This window comes from Coregonus clupeaformis, unplaced genomic scaffold, assembly GCF_020615455.1.
Source record: "Coregonus clupeaformis isolate EN_2021a unplaced genomic scaffold, ASM2061545v1 scaf0001, whole genome shotgun sequence".
Taxonomy (NCBI): domain Eukaryota; kingdom Metazoa; phylum Chordata; class Actinopteri; order Salmoniformes; family Salmonidae; genus Coregonus; species Coregonus clupeaformis.
The window spans coordinates 1,106,305-1,131,162 of record NW_025533456.1 but is presented as its reverse complement, the minus strand read 5'-3'; the positions used below and the strand labels follow the sequence as shown (position 1 = coordinate 1,131,162).

Below are 24,858 nucleotides of genomic sequence, written 5' to 3'. Positions count from 1 at the left end.
TTTCACTCATTTCCGGCCTAAACATTTTCTTCCCTTCAGAGATGTCGACCTCATTCAACCTGGACTTCGAGGTGTCGGGTATCCATGGTTATGTAATGATGGATGGGGTGATGCCGGCGCTGACGGAGATCACGTGTACGTTCTGGATGAGGTCATCAGACACCACCAACTACGGCACACCCATCTCCTACGCCGTGGAGGGAAGTGACAACGCCTTCCTACTTATAGACTACAACGGGTCAGTACTGACACACACATACAGGGGAACGTACATTTTCATGCACAACTAGGGAGAGTGACTAGGATGGATATTTGTTTATTTCTGTATTTGGAACTAGTTGTTAGTCTAGTCACAGGTACTCTACACGGGGTCCACACTTTCTCTCATTCTCTCTCTCTCTCTCTCTCTCTCTCTCTCTCTCTCCCTCTCTCGCCCCTCCTCCCCCTTCCCAGGTGGGTCCTGTACATCAACGGTAAGGAGCGGATTACAGACTGCCCGGCAGTGAACACGGGTCAGTGGCACCACATCGGGGTGTCATGGCGGAGCTGGGACGGGGACTGGAGGGTCTATATCAACGGAAACCCCTCAGACGGAGGGAAAGGCCTGTCAGTGGGCAGCACCATCCCAGGTGTAGTTCTATCCTCAGCCTGCTCATTGTACTGTATCATCTTAGTAACTTATTAAGTCCTAGTAACCTGCTGCGTAGTAGTATCTAAGTGTGGCGAAGCGTGGCGTATCAAAAAAGTAGAATGATACTATTTTACGGGTCTTAATTAAGTAATAGTAATGAGGTTGACAACTTTTAGGCAGATTTCAGAGAACCCAAAGACTAGTGGTTAACCTCTGAAACTTGACCCTTCCCTGCAGGTGGAGGGGCATTGGTGCTGGGCCAGGACCAGGACCAGCGGGGCGAGGGCTTCAACCCTGTGGAGTCCTTCGTAGGATCCCTCAGCCAGCTCCACATCTGGGACAGAGTTCTGGACCCACAGCAAGTAAATCACACTGACACAAACAAACACACACACACACACACATTCAGACTGTCCTACTGCTTTACAACCTGAAACACACTCACAGACTAGAACAGTAGCTAGTGCATCACTATCTGAACACAGCTACTAGCCTGGTTACCAGATCTGTTTCTGCTTTAGAACAACTTGTTTTTCATTGTCATGATAATCGTGCTTGACACACAAAAGAGTTGTCTCAAGCAGAAAAAGACTGGCGTCCAGGCTACATAACTACAGTATATGAACTAGCAACTGTCTCTCCAACCTTTATTAGCATGAGAGCTACTTTTAAGAAATTAAACATGTCACGAGATACTAATTTTCTTCTAGGTTTCAAATAGGCACATTCTCCTCTTCTCCTCTCCCCTGCAACTCTTCCCCAGGTCCTTAGTGTACAAGATAATGTAGTGCACTATGTTTCTGTCAATATACCTGGTAAAATAGTGGTTAATAAAAAACTCTAAGGGGGGGGCCTATAAAATATTTTCTTTTTATATACAGTATATATTTTCCCAAATGATGTTCTCAGTTTTATTTGTCACTCTTAAAATTACAATTGTTTATAGAGAAACAACGAAATTGGATGTTCTGAGTCCATGTCAATGCTTAACCTTTTACTGCAGTTGGCTAAATCAGGGTCACACAGAGTGTTTCTTGGTAGTCTTAAACAAATCTACTTTGAAACAAAAGTATACACCTCACACACATGGTTATAGGCTTTTAAAAAATAAGACACCGGCACCATGTCAGATATAGAGTTGAAATGTATTACATTTTGAGTTTGCATCCCAATATGACACTTCATATACATCACAGAAGACTGAATGGGCTCCTGAGTGGTGCAGTGGTCTAAGGCACTGCATCTCAGTGCTAGAGGCGACACTACAGACCTTGGTTCGATTCCAGGCTGTATCACACTCCGGCCATGATTGGGAGTCCCATAGGGCGGCGAATGTCATAAATAAGAATTTGTTCTTAACTGACTTGCCAGGTTAAATCAAATAAATAAATATAGAAACACCAGATTTATGGCATTTAAAATTTTTTTTATTATTATTTATTAATTAATAACATTCCACCCATGAGGCCACTAGGTCATTTGACTGCAGGAAAGGGGTACATCACATCAGAATACATTTTGTTTAGGTCTGGAAGAAAACAAAACCCAAAAATATTCCCCTTTAATTGCGCATCTGGCCCTTTAATTGCGCATCTGGCCCTTTAATTGAGCATCAGGCCCTTTAATTGAGCATCTGGCCCTTTAATTGAGCATCTAGCGAGTGTGCCATCTAATGTGCCGTTCTAGTGATGGTTCTGTACTGCTGATGCTCATTTCATGGCAAAGTTTGAAAATAATAGATACAAATGATATACTTTGTGAACGTGAGGGGCATTTAGTTACACATGCACAGACACTTACACTGCATACACACACTCACTATATACTTTTTTTTGGGGGGGGAAGTATTACTGTCAATCAACAAGATGGTTATCACATCAACTGACTACACACAGAGTTATAAACAATGGTCAACCAAACAGACAGGGGCAATATTGCTGGAAATTAAGGTTTGGCTTTTTAAGGCAATAGTGACTAACCATGTGTGGGATAATGTCAATGTTAATTAGACAGTAGCTGGGAGCTTGCGGTGTCTTATACTTGTGAGATTTGTTTATGACAGTTTGCGGTGGAACACGTGAAAATGACATGTACTTTCAGAATTATTTGGCTAGCTATTCATCGGTGGGCTGTGAGCTACTGGTAGCTTGCGATCGACCTGTTGGAGATCCCTGAACTAGCATGTGGATACGTCTGTGGCAAAAAAATTAAACGCCTGTGTATCTTTTCCCCTGCCTGCTGTAAAAACAGTTCTGTCTCATTTATTTTTATGTGTGTGCGAACCACCAATCATTTTCTGTACTTCTGTGCCATAAAGTGACCTCCATATTTCTCTGTAGATCAAGATCCTAGCCAGCACCTGCCCAGGGAAAAACATCAGAGGCAACGTCCTGGCCTGGCCTGACTTCCTCAATGGGGTGGTGGGGAGAGTCAAGACTAACCCCAACTGCATCTTCTGTGCTGGTGAGGGACAGATCTAGGATCAGCTTACAATGGCCAAGTCCTAACCTTAACCATAGGGGGGGCACAAAACTGATTTTAGATCTGTGTGTAGGGAAAACGTTAACCCACTCCATTCTCCTACTCCATGACATTTGTGTTTGTCAGACTGCCCCCAGCTAGAGAATGCAGTGCCTCACCTGCGTGCGTCCAGTCCAGCGGTCAGCCCCGGGTCTCAGACACAGCTGTCCTGTGATCCCGGCTTCTACCTGGTGGGGGAGCCACTGCTGCAGTGTCACAACAAGGGAGAGTGGAGCCACGCCCTGCCCCGCTGTGAACGTGAGGGGCATTTAGTAACACATGCACAGACACTTACACTGCATACACACACACATCCACGCATGAACATAGACACAGACACACACAAACATACTCACACACACATGGATGCACATAGACAAACACACACACACGCACGGATGCAAGCACACACACTCACACACACACACACAAAGCAGAGGTTACATTTGAGTAATCTATATCAATAAGCATAACCTCAGTAATAGCAGATAACCATCAAAAAGCAGCAAACATCAAAACCATTTGAACCCAACATTTCCACCTATCTGACCTGTGTACTGTCTATCTATAGGGGTATCATATGGGTTAATACCTACTATCTCCATTATCATAATCATCGTAGTATCACCGCCATTCAAAACATTCACATTGTAACCTGTGTATATCTACCTGTATAGGAGTGAAGTGTGGTCCCCCTTGGCCCCTGGAGTATGGTCTGTTCCAGGGTGCCGACTACCATGCAGGCAGCTCTGTGGTGTACCAGTGTAACCCAGGGTTCTACCTTCTGGGGGACGCTAAGGTCCTCTGTACCAACAGTGGGAAGTGGGGAGGCAACCCACCGGCCTGCCTGGGTAAGATGAAACTGACACACTGGATGAATATAGAGCATAAACGGTGTCATACTTATACTATTTACATCATATAATTCATGTATATCTACCGTATTTAGAGTGTATGTCAATAAATACATGTTTTCAAACAGCACAGAGTATAACGACGTGTATGTGTCCATACAGATGTGGATGAGTGTGCGCTGGGCTCAGACTGTGATGAACACGCCAGCTGTCAGAACACAGATGGCTCCTACACCTGCACCTGTATCCACCCCTACAGCGGAGACGGGAAGAACTGCACAGGTAAAACACACACATACTGTAACATACTCTAGGCCTGGACCATACCACCTGAGCCCAAAGTTTCCCCCGGTCAGGTCATGTGGTCAGGAAAATCTCATTTCCCCAACAATGACATTCTTCCTAGTTATATCACAAGCTACAAAACCCCTTAGCTACTGTATAGCAATGCCTCTCGTACCTTATTGCTTCATCATCATCAAACAACTAGAGTTCACCACTGCCAAATCTTTTCATCTATTCATATCTGTTGGCACTTCAAGGTGCAGTAGCTACAGTATCAAACCTTTGTGGTATTTTTTCTCTGTATTTATGTTATCAATCTAGAACCAGTGAAGTGTGAGAACCCGGGGGCTCCAGAGTTCGGCTATAAGGACGGCAGTAACTTCCTGATGGGAAGTGAGGTCGTGTTCACCTGCGAGGAAGGTTACGAGCTGATTGGCTCATCTCACGTCCAATGCCTGGAGACAGGAAGCTGGAATGGTGTTTTCCCGTACTGCAGAGGTATAGAGGACATCAACATGTGTTATATGTAATTAGATCACTTAATCAAATGAGGCTAAGAACTTTCTGGAAGGAATTTATTTGAGTAAATTGACCATTACTAGAACTGATCACCATTGTGTTGTTCTCCAGCCCTCTCCTGTGGAAGGCCCTCTGTCCCAGAGAACGCTGTGATGAAGGGGACCAACTTCACGTTTGGAAGCAAGGTGACTTTCAGGTACCACCGTCAGCCATTTACAACAAGTGTCACACTGACAAAGGAGACCGTATAGACATAACAACAGTATGAATTTGCTGTTGCATTGAGATAATTCTGTTGCATTGATATAATGCTGTTGCATTGAGATAATGCTGTTGAATTGAGATAATTATGTTGTATTAATAGTTAAGTGAGATAAAAGAGCTTCTCTTTATTTTCTCTTTCCAATTGAGATATCGTATAGCAGGGGTACTCAACTCTTACCCTACGAGGTCCGGAGCCTGCTGGTTTTCTGTTCTACCTGATAATTAATTGCACACCCCTGGTGTCCCAGGTCTAAATCAGTCCCTGATTAGAGGGGAACAATGAAAAAATGCAGTGGAACTGGTTTCGAGGTCCAGAGTTGAGTTTGAGGGCTGTATAGTGTATAATATACATTATAAACTGGATGGTTCGAGCCCTGAATGCTGATTGGCCGACAGCCGTACCACGGGTATGCCAAAACATTTAATGTTACTGCTCTAATTATGTTGGTAACCAGGTTATAATAGCAATAAGGCGCCTCGGGGGTTTGTGATATATGGCCAATATACCATGACTAAGGGCTGTGTCCAGGCACTCCGCGTTGCGTCGTGCATAAGAACAGCTCTTAGCCATGGTATATTGGCCATATACCACACCCCCTCGTGTCGCATTGCTTAAGTATATTACAGTAAGTAAAGATATCAACAAACACATGTATATAATAAGAGTTAAGCTGATAGATAGTTGCTAAAATTAAACCTCTATTTACATTGCCACATCTCCCATATTCCTCCATTATGAATGTATGTACAGTATGTCCCTCTCATCCACTCCAGCTGCGTTAAGGGGTTCATCCCAGGTGACCCCTATGAGATCCAGTGTCAGGCCAATCTGAAGTGGAGCAGTGCGCCCCCTGTCTGTCAGCCAGTCACCTGCGGGGAGCCTCCACATATAGACAACGCTGATTTCACCCTCGAAGGGAAAACCTACCTGTCTACAGTGATCTACACCTGTGCAGAGGGATACAGGTAAGGATGGAATGTCTGTCCTGGGTTATCATTTCTGGTCTTATATCTCAGAGTTGGAGTACTGCTCTAGGATCAGGTCCCCCCAACTGTCCATATAATCTTATTCATTATGCTCTAAAAGGCTAAGATCAGCAGTCCCTGGTCTTATAGGTCTTATAAGGGGTTCATGTATAATAAGTAAAAATAACAAGATCCATTTCCATCTAAAATAATAAGACGTTCATTAATCTATAGATTGAAGTGCCTGCCTGGATGCAGTGACTTTGAAAGTGGTAGCTAGTAATTATATGATAGTAATAATTGGCTGTTGTTTCATACTGCTTAAAGGTGTTGTGAGTGTTGTGAGTGTATGTGTATGAGTATAACAGAGTGTATGTGTTAAAGGCCCAGTGTAGACAAAATTCAATTTGTCCTGTGTTTTATATCTTATTGTACAACAGCTGATCAAATTAACACTGTAAAAGTGTGAAAAAATGTGATCAGTGTTATTTCAGGTTGAAATTATAATCTACACAGGACTTTCTAATCAGCAGGTTTGCATGGGCGGGAGATTCGGCTTTCCATGGTGACCTCACCATGTGATAAATTCCTCGCAAAATTCTTCCTTGAGAAATGTTTTTTTTGCAAAGAAAAACATTTTTTTGCCCATTTTAACAGACAATCTATTACAGCAAGGAAATTAATTGTTACTCAGAAATGATTTGATATTGATATAAAAACTGCTGCATTGGGCCTTTAAGACTGCAGGGCTCTGAGGAGGTGGTGTGCGAGGCGTCAGGAGAGTGGAGGATCCCTACCCCTCTCTGTGCCAGTGTCCACTGTGGAGACCCCCCTGCCCTCCGGGACGCAGTGACCATGGGGGACGACCACACCCTGGGCAACAAGGTGCACTACGTCTGCAAAGAAGGGTAAATACTGTCAACCATGTTTCATTAGTTATACGTTATCAGCATGTTAACTCAATTGAGGCCTTGTATGCCAGTATGCCAGGCACAAGACTACCTCAATGTTAGCGTTATAGTTATTATCAAGTCAAAGTTCAAGTAGTAGTTTATGTATTTATATAAGTACAGTAGTAATAGTATATGACTGTGCATCTTTACTTTTTGTTACATTGTTTAGATGTATTACTTCCTGCCCTGATCCCCATTGATTGGCTCGGTGTCCCCACAGCTACACTCTGATTGGACCAGAGACCAGAGAGTGCCTGTCGATAGGCCAATGGAGTCCCACTTCCGCTCAGTGTGTCCCCCGCTCCTGTGGCCCTCCCCCTTCCATAGACCACGCTGTCGCTGTCGCCGGCCACCAGCTGTTTGGCGACACGGCCAACTACTTCTGCACGGACGGCTACACCGCCAGCAACAACTCCAAGGTTATTCATCACTTTTATTGCCCTTCATAAAAATAAAACAATCTTTCATGTTATTGTTTTAAAGTAAAGTGTGTTGCGATACTAAATGCAAGGTTAAATAAAGTTTGATTTTATTTAAAGGTGGTCTGCAACGCCCAGGGGGTGTGGGCGCCCCCCGAAGGCCAGGAGGCCCCTCGCTGCATCGCCACCTTTTGCCAGCGCCCGCCTGACCTGCCCCACGCCATCTTGGATTCAGTCAACAAACCCAAGTACCCCAGCAACACAGAGCTCAGCTACAAATGCGAAGAGGGCTTCATCCTCAACACGACCGCCACGTTGAAATGCATGATGGGAGGGGAGTGGACGCCCACGCCGTATGTTGTGGGTTGCGTGCCGGTGCGGTGCTCCAAACCGGGGGGCATCGAGAGGGGGTATGTGAGTGGGACCAACTATAGTTTTGGCGCGATGGTGGCGTATAGCTGTGATAAGGGTTTCCTGATCCGAGGGGAGAAGAGGAGGACGTGTAAGGCCAATGGAGAGTGGGGTGGGGTCCTGCCTGTCTGCCAGCCTGTCTCCTGTCCGTCCCCCCCGTCACTCAAGAATGGATTCATCCAGGTATGTTGTTCCTCCTCTCATCCATGTCAAGGCTCAATGTAACAAGATGTAGAAATACATGTACTGTATTCAATACAAACAGAAACATTATACATTTTGATTGATTCAAAATAACTAAAGTTCCTACTCATTCCTGTGCTTGGCCATCTAATTCGATCATAGAGAAAGATCGCTTACATTCTTTCTGGCAAGAGATCTTGTGTCATCTCATTTAAAACACAGTGTCCTCTCATAAAACATCTTCTTTTGTGTTCCAACCCACAGAATAAAGGTAATTTCATCTTCAACAGCAAGGTGACATACGCATGCGACGACGGCTACCGACTGAGCGGCCATCCGGAGCGAGTGTGCCAGGCCAACCGGCAGTGGTCCAACGGCGACCCGCCCGTCTGCCACATCCTGACCTGCGACCCCCCGCCCAGCATCCTGCACGGCCAATACCGAGGCTCCGTCGGCTCCTTCTTTGAGGTGGGCCGCAAGATCGAGTATGTCTGCGACGAGGGCTATGAGCTAGCCGGCGACGCTGTGTGGACTTGTCTGAAGTACGGCAAGTGGGACAAGTTGAGTCATCCACGCTGCTCGCCGGTCCAGTGCCCAGAACCGCCCCTAGATGAGAACCACCTGGTTCTACATAGTTTGGACTCTGGAATCGTGGAACTGTCCTGCGAGGACGGCTACGTTCTCCACGGTGCCCGGACCCTCCGCTGCACCCTCGCCCAGGAGTGGAACGACACCTTCCCCGTCTGCAAGCAGGTGTTCTGCGGCCCTCCGCCCGAGGTGGCATTCGGCGACCCGTCGTCGGCACCATTGTCTGCTCCGTCCTATTTTGGTTCGGTGGTGAGCTACTCCTGCATGGACGGGTTTACTTTGAGGAAGGAGGGGTCTGTGACCTGCCAGGCAGATGGATACTGGAGCAGCCCTGTCCCAGAGTGCATCCCAGTAGAGTGTCCCCAACCTGTAGAGATAGCTAATGGTATAGTGGACGTTCAGGGACTGATGTACCTCAGCACGGCTCTCTACAGCTGTAAACCTGGGTATAGCTTGGTTGGAAACGCTACGGTACTCTGTGGTGAAAGTGGGCTCTGGATCGGAGGCGTACCTTCCTGTCAACCAATCGAGTGCTCCATCCCTAAAGAGATACCCAATGGGAAGGTGGCGTATACCAAACTCCAGTTCAACCACGCCGTCAACTTCTCCTGTCGCCGCGGTTACCGTCTACATGGTCCCGATACGTTGAAGTGTCTGGCGAACGGGGAGTGGGACCAAGAGACGCCCATGTGCGTCCAGATCTACTGTGCTCCGCCCAACCCCATAGACAACGGCTTCGTGGAGGGTCTCGACCACAAGTTCGGCGTCACCATCTTCTACAGCTGTTTCCCTGGCTTTCAATTGGTCGGCCAGAACCACCTGACCTGTGAGGAGTTTGGTTGGTCCAGTTCCGTCCCAGTCTGCGTCCCCTCTGACTGCGGCCTGCCCCCTCATATCGACTTTGGCGAGTATTCGAGGCTCTTGGATCCGAACGCGGAGCTAGCCGGGAGGGACACCGCTATAACCTCCAAGCCTATAGGTGGCGCTACAGTGCCGTTATCACCCATGGATATGAGCTTCCTGCATGGGACTGTGATAGTGTACCACTGCCATAAGAGCTATGAGCTAACAACCTCTACTGCCTTAATGTGCCTGGAGGAGGGGGGGTGGAACGGGACGGCTCCCATGTGTGTTCCTGCAGAGTGTGAGGAGCCGCCCAGCCCAGACCACGGTTCTGTGAACATCACAGACACAACCCTGGGTAGCCTGGTGAAGTACAGCTGTGAGGAGGGCTACGAGTTAGATGGGGAGTCAGTCAGACAGTGTGTGGCGGGCCGACAGTGGAGCGACGTTCCGCCTGTCTGCCGACCTATATCCTGCGGTGACCCGGGCGACATCGATAACGGCTTGGCCGACGGAGACTCCTTCCTGTATCTGGAGGTGTTGCGTTACAAGTGTAGTTCCGGGTTCGTCCTGAAGGGCGGTGACACCAGGACCTGTAAGGCAGACGGGAAGTGGGATGCTGAGAAGCCTTGGTGTGAGCCTATTTCCTGTGGCTCTCCCGTTGTTCCTAGTGATGTCACTGTGACAGGGAAGGAATATACGTTTAACAAATATGTAGAGCTGAGCTGTAAGTCCGGCTTGCTCCTACAAGGCCCCTCTGTTAGTGTGTGTCAGGCCAATGGTACCTGGAGTCATGTGTCGCCTGAGTGTCATCCAGCCCACTGCGGTAGACCAGCATCCATCCCCAATGGTCGAGTCCTGGGCTCTGACTTTGGCTACGGCCGTGAGGTGTGGTACGAGTGTGAGGAGGGGTACAGCCTCAGCGGCGGCGAACCCAAGCGAATGTGTCGAGGGGACGGACTCTGGGGGGAAGGACCCGCCCCTCGCTGTGACATCATCGCCTGCGACCCGCCGCAGGACATCAGCCACGGTTACCTCAATGGCTCGAGCTTCCACTATGATGACGTCGTGGAGTACGTGTGTTTCGACGGGTACGAGGTCTTCGGTGACCCCGTCCTACGCTGTTCCGCCCAGGGCCATTGGGTTGGGACGGTACCGGAGTGCCGCCCCTGCCTCTGCACCCCTCCAGTGTTAAAATACGGGGTGGTGCTGGGGCGCGACCACGCCTGCGGTGACCGCGTCTTCTTCCTCTGCGACGAGGGCTACAAGGTCCTGGGGCCGGCGGCAGCAACGTGTGAGAAGGGCGGGCTGTGGAGCCCGGGTGTTCCTGTGTGTGGCCGGGGGAGGTGCGTGGCTTCCCCGCCTACAGTACCCCACGCTGTCCTGCAGGGCGACAGTGCCACTGTCCCAGACACAGTTACCTACCGGTGCAAGCCGGGTTACCAGATGAAGGGGTCCTACCCACATGTTACCTGTGGTAGGGAGGGCAGGTGGGGCGAGGTGAGGATCAGCTGTGAGCCTGTCTCCTGTGGAGAGCCAACTCCTGTACCACATGCTCACGTGGTGGGAGAGATGTTCACCTTCGGAAGCCAGATCCAATACAGGTGAATATGTACTGCTGTATCTTTCAGAGAGTTAAAACCTCTTTGTCCATCTAAGTGTTAGAGAAGTACTATTCAAGTAGATAGTATGGTATTTAATATCCCTCTTTCTCTCCCTCTCCCCCGCCTCTCTCTCTACCCTTCTCTCTCTCTCTCTCTCTCTCTCTCTCTCTCTCTCTCTCTCTCTCTCTCTCTCTCTCTCTCTCTCTCTCTCTCTCTCTCTCTCTCTCTCTCTCTCTCTCTCTCCCCTCTCTCTCTAGGTGTGATGAGGGGTATGAGCTGACCAGCCCTTCTGACTCTCTGACCTGTCAGTATGAAGGCACCTGGTCTAAACACAGCATCAGGTGCCGCCCCGCCCCATGTCCGCTCCCTGCCAACCTCACCACCCACGTCCTGGTCACGGGGGAGGACCACACCCTTGTAGGGGGGGCAGTCACCTTCTCCTGCCCACCTGGGTTCCTCCTGCAGGGGCCAGGTCTGGCAGAGTGTCAGGTAAGACTGTTTTAATGCGCTGAAAACATGAAGACATGATTTACACCCACTCAAGTGTCGACATGGTCAATATGTTGAGATGGTCAGTGATGTTGGATTACATTTTAATATACACTGAGTGTGTTGAGTTGCAGACCCTTTTGCCCTCAGAACAGCCTCAATTTGTCAGAGCATGGACTTTACAAGGTGTTGAAAGCATTCCACAGGGCACATGTTGACTCCAATGCTTCTTACAGTTGTGTCAATTTGGCTGGATGTTTTTTGGGTGGTGGACCATTCTTGATACACACAGGAAACTGTTGAGCGTTGAAAAACCCAGCAGCGTTGCAGTTCATGGCACTCAAACCGGTGCGCCTGGCACCTACTACCATAACCTGTCCAAAGGCACTTAAATATTTTGTCTTGTTCATTCACCCTCTGAATGGCACACATACACAATCCATGTGTAAATTGTGCCAAGGCTTAAAAATCCATCTTTAACCTGTCTCCTCCCCTTCATCTACACTGATTGGATTTAACAAGTGAGATCAATAAGGGATCATAGCTTTCACCTGTGTTAGGTTCTGAACAAACAGAGTAAAAACTCAAACGGATGACTAGGAAAAGCTCAAACCAAGTTTATTCACCCACTGGGTCAAACAGCTGCAAAGACAAAGACATGTTTACACAAGCACATATATTTATACCCTCCTACTAGGAGGAGTCACCTCCTTGCATATCTAGATAGCCAACATATCTCTGTTGCTAGTCAAGAACTTAATTGGTTCCTCTCATTGGTGTCGTCATGGCCCCGCCACCTGCTAAATATATATGTGTGGGGGATAGAACTGTTCCTTCTCACTTCATCTGACCTGACCTCGGGCCGAATTCCTCACTCCTCCCTACTCCATGGCTGTTCTACCTTATCAGTGACTGAAACCAGACAGTTGCCCTTTACCTCCCTCCATAGGATCCATGACATTTAATAATAACATGTTCGACAGAATGTAAACTTCCTGTCTACCCCCATTGTCTCACTCAGTAACTTTCCATACCCCTAGTTCTTATCCACCCTCCATTGACCCCAACATATACATTCATTACACATGTAAAGCAGTGGTGGTCAGTGCCGTCTAAGATGAAGGAGGACAATTTGTATTTCTATTACAGCATATTGGATGACTGTCATTCATATTCCATTCACCCAGTTCAATGTAACAGCAATAGGTTTAGGCTACTACATGATACTTTAATTTTCCCTATACCCATCATGAGGATGCTACAACCTAGCCTATGAATGAAAGTTTACAACGTAGGTGCACACAGGTTGAGAGACAAGTTTCTATTGGACAAATTCAAGTATGTTTATCCCCATTTTGTTCCGTTTGCTTCCGTTTAAGAAATATTTTTCAACAGAATCGGTGGAATGAATACACCCCTGATCACTAGTAAACACAGTTCACTTTCATAGCAGCCACGTTGTATTCCTTCTCGCATCCATGCGCTCTCCTCCTCTCACCTCTTCCCTTCGCTTGTGGACTTCAATGCACAACACATCAGCTGCATGTGACCTGGCAAAAAAACGTTCCAAGCCAAACCGCTACACACAGCCTACATCATTGTCACCATATTAGCTAAAGTAACGTCATAGTCAGCATAGCTAATAGAACTAACGCCTTAGTAAACCCGCTACAATCATGCAGTAATGTTAGTGTACAGTCAGTAAGCAGTTACACTGTCGGGCCCCGGTGGAAATAAACTAGTAAAACAAAAGCTTAGCTTGACTTGGAAGAGTTCCAGTGTTGTGTGGATTGTCATAGCCAGCTAGCTAACATAGCATCCCTCTGTTTGAGGAGAGTGTTTCAGTAAGGTAAACTAGCTAGCTGCATTTGCTAGCTAAGTAAGTGAAACTGAAAGTGAAAATAAATGACAATCTCTCTCTATATATTTCTCTCTTGCTTCTCCTTCATTTTGGAAGAAATGAATTTGTTCAAAACTGTTCAACTATTGTCTTTATCTCTCTTTGAGTCAACTACTCACCACATTCTATGCACTGCAGTGTTAGCTAGCTGTAGATTATGCTTTCAGTACTAGATTAATTCTCTGATCCTTTGATTGGGTCAGTTGTCAGTTCATGCTGATAGGTTAGAGGACATCCTCTGGAAGTTGTCATAATTACTGTGTAAGTCTATGGAAGGGGGTGAGAACCATGAGCCTCCTAGGTTTTGTATTGAAGTCAATGTACCCAGAGGAGGACGGAAGCTAGCTGTCCTCCGGCTACACCATGGTGCTACCCTACAGAGTGCAGTTGAGGCTACTGTAGACCTTCTTTGCAGAATACTGTGTTTTAAGCAATTATTTGTTGATGTGATTATATTTAGTATAGTTTTATCTAAAAAGGATAACATTTTAAATGTTTTACCATTTTTATTTTTATGAAATTCACTGAGGAGGATGGTCCTCCCCTTCCTCCTCTGAGGAGCCTCCACTGATGTAAAGCAATCAATAAGTTCTAGTATGATAACATGAATAAGTGTATTTCAAGCTAGAATCCAACACCTGGATTCACCTGGTCAGTCTATGTCATGGAAAGTCTATGTCTCCCGAGTGGCGCAGTGGTCTAAGGCACTGCATCGCAGTGCTAGCTGTGCCACTAGAGATCCTGGTTCTAATCCAGGCTCTGTCGTAGCCGGCCGCGACCGGGAGACCCATGGGGCTGCGCACAATTGGCCCAGGGTAGGGGAGGGAATGGCCGGCAGGGATGTAGCTCAGTTGGTAGAGCATGGCGTTTGCAACGGCAGGGTTGTGGGTTCGATTCCCACAGGGGGCCAGTATCAAAAAACAATAAGGATAAGAGCGTCTGCTAAATGACGTAAATAAAAGAGCAGGTGTTCTTAATGTTTTGTACACTCAGTGTATTGTGTTCAACAATCTCAACTTTCTAATTTCTACTTTTTATACTCTAGACAGCTCTCTGGTCACTATTCACATTTCCCTCAATCCTTCCTATGTTCATTATGGCTTTTCATCATTTGCATTTTAGTCATTAAACATACGCTCTCATCTAGCGCGATTTACAGATCCATCATTCACAGATGTTAACTGAATATGAATTCATGTCATGATTATTAACTAATTCTGTTGTTGTAGCTGGGTGGTAGCTGGTCTCCAGGTCTCTCCTCTGTCTCCTGTGTTCTGGTGGTTTGTGAGAAACCTCTTCCTCTTCATCATGGTATCACTAAGGGGGACAGTTACAGCTATGGAGACATTGTCTTGTACACCTGCCTGCCAGGGTTTGAGATGAAGGTAATGTCTGACACTCTGATACAAAGTTATATTATTACAGTATTATTACAATATTGATATTACAATATTATTACAGAACAGAGAAAAATATCGACAATTTAGCTTGAATTTGTGCAAAACCTCATTGATCATAATATTTTGAGAATCGAGTGCATGGAATTTTTCCAATTACTATAGTGAGAAATCTAATAAATGCTACTTTCACTCTTACTTTGGGTGAAAAGTAATCTGCTAATGTCTAGGCTAATGTTCCATTACTGGAAATCACATGACGTAATTACCTATGAATGAGAGTGGATGGTGGGTCATAATGTTAGCAGAGAGAGCTGAGTCACTGTGTGTTTACAGAGAGATTCACAATGCCCAGTGTCTATTTAGTGTATATGTCTTCAGTGTTTAATACTGTGACTGTCACTTTTTTACAGGGTGACTCTGTACAAACCTGTCTAGGAGATGGAACATGGAATGGGGCCCAGCCTACCTGTGTCGGTAATTGTGTGTGTGTCTGTGTGTGTGTGTGTGCGTGTGTGTGTTTGAGCACACGTCCAATCCATTCATTCAGGCAATGCTTATTAACCCCATTTAACTCTAGTTTCCTTCTTCCATCTTGTGTGTCCTCAGCTGTATCGTGTGGTCCACCTCCCTCAGTGGAGAATGCAGAGACACAGACATCAGGGGAGACGTACCAGAGCAACGTCAGCTATGTGTGCAACCCTGGCCTACATCTGATTGGTCCACAGAACCTCACCTGTCTGACTAATGGAACATGGAGTCTGCCTGCACCAACGTGTGAAGGTATGAGTTATTCCTACTTCATCGTATTGTCCACAGTCTGTATCTGTTTAAGCAATAGTTTTGGAAATGTTTGACAAGGCAACTTGAAACGTGAAGCATGGAAAATCAAGTTTTTTTATTATCCCCCCTCTCTCTTTCTCCATCTCTCTCTCTCTCCCTCTTTTTCTCTCTCTCTCCCTTTTCCCTCTCCACCTCTCTCTCCTTCTCCCCCTCTCCCTCTCAGTTGGCCAGGGTTGTAACATCCCCAAGGAGTTTTTGAACGGCGTAGTGCAGGAACAGAGCCTGACCACCGGGCGTGCTGTAGCGTTTCAGTGTGATAAAGGCTACACCCTACAGGGGGATGCTCTGGTGGTGTGTATGGGAGACGGGACATGGAGTTCCATCTTCCCCTTCTGTCAACGTAAGACTTTGAGACAAACATGAATATGTTGGAGTTTCTTCTTCTTCTTCTTCTTCTTCTTGCTTCATAGAATCAGGGCAGGAGTTTTTCTTGGTCAGGTCACATGGTCAGGGAAACCTCCTGACAGAATAAAAGAGACAGCTGATGGTTTTATCTTATTCATTTAGCTCAGGCTCTGTTCTTTCTATTGGTTTGCACCCAATCTACACTGAGTACCAGTACTGAGTACCAGAGAAAAGCAGTTGTATTTCCACACCTCACATTGTTTAGGGGTTTGGACATCAGCTTGCACAACAGACCACATAGGGAGGGGAGGGCTGACACACACACACACACACACACTCACACACCCATACCACAGCGGGAGGGGAGGGAGGACCGACACACAATCACACTAACACACACACACACGCACGCACACACACCACACCACGGAGGGAGGGGAGGGAGGGCCGACACACACACGCACGCACACACACACACACACACCACAGAGGGAAGAGAGGGAGGGAGGGCTGACACATACAATGCCTGGAATACTTTGCAACATCAACACTGTTTCACAGGCTGTTTCAAAACTGTAGCCAATGACCTGAAAATAATATGATTAAGGCTTCTTACACAGGCAGACCAATTCTAATATTTTGTCCACTAATTGGTCTTTTGACCAATCACATCAGATCTTTTCACATCAGATCTGATTAGTCAAAAGACCAATTATTGAAAAAAAATATCAGAATTGGGCTGCCTGTGTAAACGCAGCCTAAGAGCACTGATGGCTAATGATCAATGAAAGGACAGTGGGACAATAATGATGCATGGTGTATCTATGCTCCTTACAGCACAAGGGCTGCCGATGATTCGATTTAATTGACACGATAATTAGGCAGGTTGCCATTGACCCAGGTTTATTCGACAAAAGCAATATCGCAAAAAATAACATTGCGACATGTGTAATGGAAATGGCAGCTATAGGATACATTTGATCAAGACAGGGGTGGATTTGTATTTTGTCTAACTTTCTTTATTGCGACAAATTATGATGTAAACGGTGTTTTTCGAATAAATTATGATGGTGAATAATTTTGAAGGTACACAGGGCATGTGATGTCATCACGTAACTATAAAGCTCAACTCCTAATTTAATTATACATGCCTACTGCTTGCTAAATCTATTTTTTCAACTGTAAAAATAAGGTTTAATTGCAGGACAGGGATTGTCTGCACTTTTGAGACTGTCTGAATTGCTTCGCCTTGCTTTTCGGTTGGCTGGATGCAAGTTTTACCATCAATTTTTTCCCCCAGATCTACAGCAGGAGTGCAAGTCTCACCATGGCACAGACCGTGGCGATACGTTGGCACATGACCGTTATTAGAATGGCAAATATTAGTCAATTCTTGCATTCTATCCATGCTGGCTTTTGCAGGCTACCTGAAACATGAAACAGATGGGTGGGAGGGCATACAGGCTGTCGCCAATTTATTAATGCGCAATTAGCCTAAATGGATAATGGAAACCACGTAATTTTTATTCGACAGTAGGTTTTTGCTGAAAAGTTTTTTTTTTTTTTAAGGCGTCATTACGCCTAGTTGTTTTTATCGACACACGACTGTTCAATGGAAATGCACCGTAGCAGGCAATTGTCACATCTATTTTCAATGCAAACTTTCTAAATGTCGACAAAAAAATCACTGGACAAAGTAATGGAAACATAGCTACTGACTCTGCTTATGCAGAGTGATATTCTGCTACTTGACCAAACATGTTGTAATAAAAAAGACTGTCATTATAGGTGACCCACAGAGCTTACATAGTCTCACAAACATTTACACACCTTGTTATGACATTTACATGTAGCCTCTGGGCTTATGCCGAACCTGTCTCTAATCCACCATCATACCCTGTAAACTCAAATTCATAAATATTCATGGTCTCCCCTACTAGCATTCTTCCCCCCTACATTTTACACACTTTGACATGCCTACATTGTAATCCAATACTAGACTCTGTGTCTCCCCATGCAGCCAAACCATGTCCCCCTCCCCCTGGATGGAAGGAGAGCAGTAGGAGTGTTAACGCTTCTAAACAGCTGTTCTACGTGGGTCAGTCATTACCGTTCACCTGTCCCAAGGGCCACCAGGGAAAAGGCACGGCCACCATCACCTGTAGGAGCGACCAGACATGGACCTCAGTCAGCAGTGCCTGTGAGAGTGAGTAGTCTTTAAAATACTGTTCTTCAAGCCTGGTCCTGGAGATCCACATGGGGTGTAGGGTTTTGTTCCAGACCAGTACTAACACACCCAATCAGGTCATTATTGTACAAGAGAATGTGTTGTCAATTACCTTTATTTACGTGGTTAACTAAGGTTAATAAATAAACCATTTATAACCATGAAAACAAGGGTTTAGTTGAATCAGGTATGTTAGCGCAGAGCCACCCTTAGCGGCGTTGGCAGAAAGCAGATGTTGCCGGTTTTCAGGGATACAGTATTTTCAGACTAACTTCCGTGGAGACTCTGCTCAGGCATCTTTCTATGCCTGCTACGTTAGGTTAGCGCAGGCTAGAAGGAAAGCCTGAACAGGAAACGTACCTCATCAGGACAACACAGTAAACTACGCAGAGTGGCTGGTCAACAATGTAAGATATGACTGGTAGGTAGGCTACACCAACCCCACCACATATTAGTCTTTTATTACTTCACGTCCCAACCGGGATATTGACATTGGAACAAGACGACAATTTCAAGATAAGTTGTACCATTCTTGGTCAACATAGAATAATTGAATCTTACTTCCTCCTCATCCTCCTCCTCTTCTGTTTCTCCCTCTCTCTCTCTCTCTCTCTCTCTCTCTCTCTCTCTCTCTCTCTCTCTCTCTCTCTCTCTCTCTCTCTCTCTCTCTCTCTCTCTCCGTACCTTCATCTGGTACACTTCAAGGTTAGTGTTTTATTAATAAGAACAACCATAAGATCAGTGCAGCCATAAAGTGTGTTCTCTAGGCTGTGTCTCAAATGGCACCCTGTTCCCTATATAGTGCACTACATTTGACCGGAGCCCATAGGGCCCTGGTTTTGCCATTTCAGATGCAGCTTAGGTGGAAGGAACACCCATGTTCCAGAGGATAGAAGTGAGAGTTACAGCTTAGTATGAGTCACCATATTGAAATTGTTGTTTACCGGGTGGGAGTTTACTCTGATATACTGTAGAATTGAGAGGGGGCATTCATCCCGTAACGTGCGAAGAGAGAAGGTGGAGCTCATTATTCAATTTCTGCTCCTCGTTCTAGCGTCTCTTTATCTCTTAACAAGTATGGACCCAGAACTTAATTGAGCAGCTGACCAATTACGTGACACTTTAGTTCTGAGTTAACCAAGATTACTGCTTATATAAACTGAATTTACTGCTGTTGTTTCACCCACAATACAGTGGTTATAAATGTGGAAACCAGCAGATGGTGAGCACATAGGCCACTTAAAACAAGATTCACATGGGGAAATCTCTGAGGCTCAGGTTGTTTGCAAATCAAAATCCTTTCTGCATATTCAAAACAATTTCCTGTTGCACTTTGTTAGCATCCAAGCTTGTGTGTTTCTTGAATGAATGGTGGGAACATAAAATTAGGAATTAGAATAAGATCTCTATGGGGATGGATCTGTACATGTACAAGTCTAGTGTAAGATTGCTGTGCATTTCAGTGCTAGTGGCGTCACTACAGACCCTGGTTCGATTCCAGGCTGTATCACAATTTGGCCGTGATTGAGAATAGGGTGGTGCGCAGTTGGCCCAGCGTTGTCTGGGGTAGGCTGTCATTGTAAACAAGAATTTGTTCTTAATTGACTTGCCTAGTTAAATATATATATATATATATATATATATATATATATATATATATATATAGAGAGAGAGAGAGAGAGAGAGAGAGAGAAAATTCCCATCAGCTGGATGAGTCACCATTTATAGTTTGGTGGAAATGATCCAACCATTATGTAGGTTCGTGTAAATCCCCATCAACTGGATGAGTCACCATGTCAGCGTCTGGGTGAACTGGTGAAACAGAATCAGGCGCAGGACACAGAACTGAGAAAAGTATGGCTTTACTAAACACAAAGTAAACCATAGCAAACCCTCCACGCAGGGAAGAGCAAAACAACAGCTCAACAGTCGACGTAACAACGAACAATCACGCACAAACCCAGGAGGGAAAAACAGAGGTAATATAGGGAAACCAATAAGCCTAATGAGTAACAGGTGTGAATAATAAAGACAGGACTAGTGTGACACAGAAACATCGATCGGTGGCAGCTAGTACTCCGGTGACGACGAACGCCGAAGCCTGCCCGAGCAAGGAGGAGGGGCAGCCTCGGCTGTATCCGTGACACACCATTTATAGTTTGGTGGAAATGATCCAGGTAGGTTGGTGGTAATTCCAATCAACTGGATGAGTCACCATTTATAATTTGGTGGAAATTATCCAACCATTATGTAGGTTGGTGGAAATCCCCATCGACTCAGGATAAGGGGTCTTCATTATGTAGACGTGTAAAGATTATGTTGAATAATAAGAAACTACATTCATCAATCTGACGCCATTATTATGTGAATGCTATAGGCCCATAATCGTATACAGTGGGTATAGCAACGGTTGTGATCCTTGCGTCACCACTCGGAATACTATAAGATGCACGTGTCTAGGTTTACCGTTATGCAATTATTAAGAGGCTAAGGGACAAGGAGCTAATATCTTGCAATCAGTGTCCTAGCATTAAATGATTGAGTTACCCTCAGCTCAGAGATGCACAGTTAGAGACCGAGCATATATGCTATGTGTATTGTGAATAACCGTTACCATTAGACATTTCACGAAATAATAATTCAAGGAATATTACTCAGAAATGTGAGGACTACGGTTCGTATCCATTTAAAAGTAATCAGATTTATTACAGTTACGCAATAAGAATACAATTAACAAATGGTACACACCAGAAATCTTTACGATAAAAAGAATACAAAATAGCCTAAGTCTTAACAGCATAGGAAATTCCCCACTATGACATACAAACGTACATCAGGAGATCGGTTTACCAATGACTCCATGATCAACGTTTAAACCCAGCTTTTATTCTTCCAAGAGCTCCAACTTCCAGTTTCTCTTATCGTCTAATTAGCATCACTTTGCATGGCCCAAAACATTCAAACAAAAGGCATAAAACTTCACACGCATTCTCTAATCTAATCACCACACCTCAACACTGTATGATAAGAGCACAACCCTGTGTCGCTCCTCTTTGAACTATCCGCCGTCTGACGAACAGAAGAACAGTTTCTCTGTAACAATAAATCCATAGCACTTACAGTACAATAAAACATACAAATTCATAGCTCTTTATGAACTCTTGAAACAATCCAAACATGACAGTTTAATTCACACAATAACATTCATTTCGTCGATTCAAGTTTCATCAGTCTTCATCTCTCCTGGCTTCAGTGACCCTAGGACTTCTGTGGGAATATCTCTTCATTGAGATTGTCCCAGATAAGATGTGTTTGACCCCTGTGGTAGCCCACAGATGGTCTGCCATCCAAAACAATGTCATAAATGGCTGTGCTCCCACGCTAGCCAGTCGCCTTCTCTCATTCTTCCACTACACAAGGAGGCATCTGTGCAGTGGGTAATGTGATATACTGGTCTTTCTGTGAATTATTTGGATCATGATACTGTGTCAAGTCCACTGTTTTTTCTATAACTATTTTTACTATACAGAAGTGAATCGATTTGTAACATAACAATATTACAATTGCAGAAAAAACTAGACATGTACATTGATAGAGGATCCACCCCTGCGTGGTTTCTCCTTTGCTATCTGCGTGGCCTGCTTACTGCACATTGAGCATGGATCCTGACTATTGTCTTCTGTAGTTTTCCATCACTTCCTCCTCCTCTCCTCTTCTCTCCTCTCCTCTGTCTCTGTGGACAGCTTGTGTTAGGCTGGATGAATGGGTTCCATTAAGCAGATCTGTTGTGGCTGGCATGTTTGTGACTAATTATGGGTTTACAGCTGCTATGGAAACCATTCGCAGGGAGTTTACACTGTGTTTTCATTCTCGCTAACTTGCTTGATTACGTTGTTATACTGTTGGTATACAGTACCTTGTTTTTTCCTTGTATGGTGTGTAGAGGTAGATATATTTGAATGTCTGCCTTGCTCTAGCTTGTTGAGGTCTTCCCTGTGTTCTCCAACACTGACTGATTCTCAATGGTTGGATTGGTTTTCAAGGCCTTACAAGGAAAATCAAACACACTCTGTTCAGTCACACTTCGACATGTCAACACATCTCTGCATGGCATTCACAATGTTTCTTTGAAGACTTGACACAGCAGCAATGCATACTTTGTATGACAGACCATTCAATGTGTTATTTACTGCTACTGATTTGATTTGATTTAAGGTGGTATTATCCTAACATTACTTCTCTGTCAACATCTCCCATCATCCCTAGAGGAAACGTTATTCTATTCATGTTTTGAGCAGAGATGGACTTCTTACTATCAAAACGTTTAGAGGCACATGTGTGATAACATGTACACAACATGGGTATAACATGGGTCCCTAAATGACTTGTAAGTAACCAGAGGGGCTGTCCGTCCGTTTCGGCACAGGGGTGTCCTGCGGCCCCCCTCTCCACGTGGCCAACGGGGTGGTGCGGGGGGCGGTGTTCCAGTTCGGGGACGTGGCCGTGTACTCGTGTTTCGGAGGGTACGCCATGAAGGGCAACAGCAGGAGTGTGTGTCTGGAGAACGGGACCTGGACCCCCCCTCCTGCCTGCAGAGGTAGAGAGACTGCACCCCTACTGCGTCCTAAAAGGAGGGCATCCTGTCTACTCCTGACAGCTTGCGTGCCCTCCCCTCCGCTTCACCACTCCCTTGTATTGTACACACTCCCTACTCTGCCCGTACACACTTCCCACTTTATTTGTACATACTAGAAAGATAGCAGGGTTGTCTAGGGATGCCTGTGTCTAAGGCAGCGTCTGTTGGGTAGCTATATTGAATGAACAGTTTCTATAAAGGAATGCTATTTTTACGAATCTATCTTTATCCCAGTGCATGAAGTTGCATGGTCAAGGCCCAATCACAGCATGACTACCAGTAACATTATAAATTTTCTATTAAACAGGACTAGCTATCTTAACTGAATGCTTTCTCTCCTATGGAGCCTCTCTACACGCTGGTCAGATGGGGACTGTTTGGGGATGTCTCAGTATTTTGGCTTCAATCAGGTGTGTGTGCATGTGTCTTCCTGTTCTCTCCAGCAGTGTGTTGGCTGCAGTGCCTGAACGGAGGGGTGTGTCAGAGACCAAACACCTGTTCATGTCCTGAGGGGTGGATGGGCAGACTGTGTGAGGAACGTAAGTATTATCAACCAATTAATCAATCACATTTATTTTGGATGGATGGGCAGACTTGAGGAGTGTAAGTATGGTCCTACCTGAACCTGTGTGTGAAACTGAGACACACAATCGAGATAGAGAGAGAGAGAGAGAGAGAGAGAGAGAGAGAGAGAGAGAGAGAGAGAGAGAGAGAGAGAGAGAGAGAGAGAGAGAGAGAGAGAGAGAGAGAGAGAGAGAGAGAGAGAGAGAGAGAGAGAGAGAGAGAGAGAGAGAGAGAGAGAGAGAGAGAGAGAGAGATCAGTCCTCTCATCACAAACAAAGAGTCTGTCAGAGAAAGTGGATCCACACTGCAGTCAGGAACAGACCCACACTGTTTCACTGACTCTGAGGAATTGACTCAGCTAGCTTTACACAGTCAGAGTAGAATAGTATATACTCACATTAGATAGTCTAAAATCACAGAGACACTCATGAGGAAAATATTTCCCCATCTGTGTGAAATGTTCACTGCCTTTTTGTGTACTCTTGTCTACCCCAGTGAGAGAGGTTGAGTCTGAAATGGCACCATATTCACACAGTAGAGAGAGCACTACCTGATTGGGCTGTGGTGAAAAGTAATTCACTATATACAGTGAGGGAAAAAAGTATTTGATCCCCTGCTGATTTTGTACGTTTGCCCACTGACAAAGAAATGATCAGTCTATAATTTTAATGGTAGGTTTATTTGAACAGTGAGAGACAGAATAACAACAAAAAAATCCAGAAAAACGCATGTCAAAAATGTTCTAAATTGATTTGCATTTTAATGAGGGAAATAAGTATATGACCCCTTTTCAATCAGAAAGATTTCTGGCTCCCAGGTGTCTTTTATACAGGTAACGAGCTGAGATTAGGAGCACACTCTTAAAGGGAGTGCTCCTAATCTCAGTTTGTTACCTGTATAAAAGATACCTGTCCACAGAAGCAATCAACCAATCAGATTCCAAACTCTCCACCATGGCCAAGACCAAAGAGCTCTCCAAGGATGTCAGGGACAAGATTGTAGACCTACACAAGGCTGGAATGGGCTACTAGACCATCGCCAAGCAGCTTGGTGAGAAGGTGACAACAGTTGGTACGATTATTCGCAAATGGAAGAAACACAAAAGACCTGTCAATCTCCCTCGGCCTGGGGCTCCATGCAAGATCTCACCTCGTGGAGTTGCAATGATCATGAGAACGGTGAGGAATCAGCCCAGAACTACACGGGAGGATCTTGTCAATGATCTCAAGGCAGCTGGGACCATAGTCACCAAGAAAACAATTGGTAACACACTACGCCGTGAAGGACTGAAATCCTGCAGCGCCCGCAAGGTCCCGCTGCTCAAGAAAGCACATATACAGGCCCGTCTGAAGTTTGCCAATGAACATCTGAATGATTCAGAGGAGAACTGGGTGAAAGTGTTGTGGGCAGATGATAC

The 24,858-nt window shown here is 45.4% G+C and overlaps 1 protein-coding gene across 5 annotated transcripts in view; it reads left to right on the top strand.

Moving 5' to 3' along the window:
• svep1 (sushi, von Willebrand factor type A, EGF and pentraxin domain containing 1) overlaps positions 1-24,858 on the top strand; it is a 164,289-nt gene that overhangs the window by 126,724 nt on the left and 12,707 nt on the right. For 2 of the 5 annotated variants that reach the window (XM_045212194.1, XM_045212196.1), the window contains exons 26-47: positions 40-238; positions 454-629; positions 869-993; positions 2,971-3,094; positions 3,239-3,409; positions 3,829-4,002; positions 4,168-4,287; positions 4,612-4,788; positions 4,921-5,005; positions 5,848-6,039; positions 6,780-6,947; positions 7,213-7,411; positions 7,532-8,005; positions 8,270-11,040; positions 11,298-11,529; positions 14,659-14,814; positions 15,240-15,303; positions 15,436-15,609; positions 15,833-16,009; positions 18,035-18,220; positions 22,668-22,838; positions 23,321-23,416. In XM_045212194.1, the coding sequence (XP_045068129.1) occupies positions 40-238; positions 454-629; positions 869-993; positions 2,971-3,094; positions 3,239-3,409; positions 3,829-4,002; positions 4,168-4,287; positions 4,612-4,788; positions 4,921-5,005; positions 5,848-6,039; positions 6,780-6,947; positions 7,213-7,411; positions 7,532-8,005; positions 8,270-11,040; positions 11,298-11,529; positions 14,659-14,814; positions 15,240-15,303; positions 15,436-15,609; positions 15,833-16,009; positions 18,035-18,220; positions 22,668-22,838; positions 23,321-23,416 (6,411 nt within the window). The remainder of the gene's footprint in view (positions 1-39; positions 239-453; positions 630-868; positions 994-2,970; positions 3,095-3,238; positions 3,410-3,828; positions 4,003-4,167; positions 4,288-4,611; positions 4,789-4,920; positions 5,006-5,847; positions 6,040-6,779; positions 6,948-7,212; positions 7,412-7,531; positions 8,006-8,269; positions 11,041-11,297; positions 11,530-14,658; positions 14,815-15,239; positions 15,304-15,435; positions 15,610-15,832; positions 16,010-18,034; positions 18,221-22,667; positions 22,839-23,320; positions 23,417-24,858) is intronic. The other 3 variants (XM_045212195.1, XM_045212199.1, XM_045212197.1) reach the window with 3 other exon arrangements.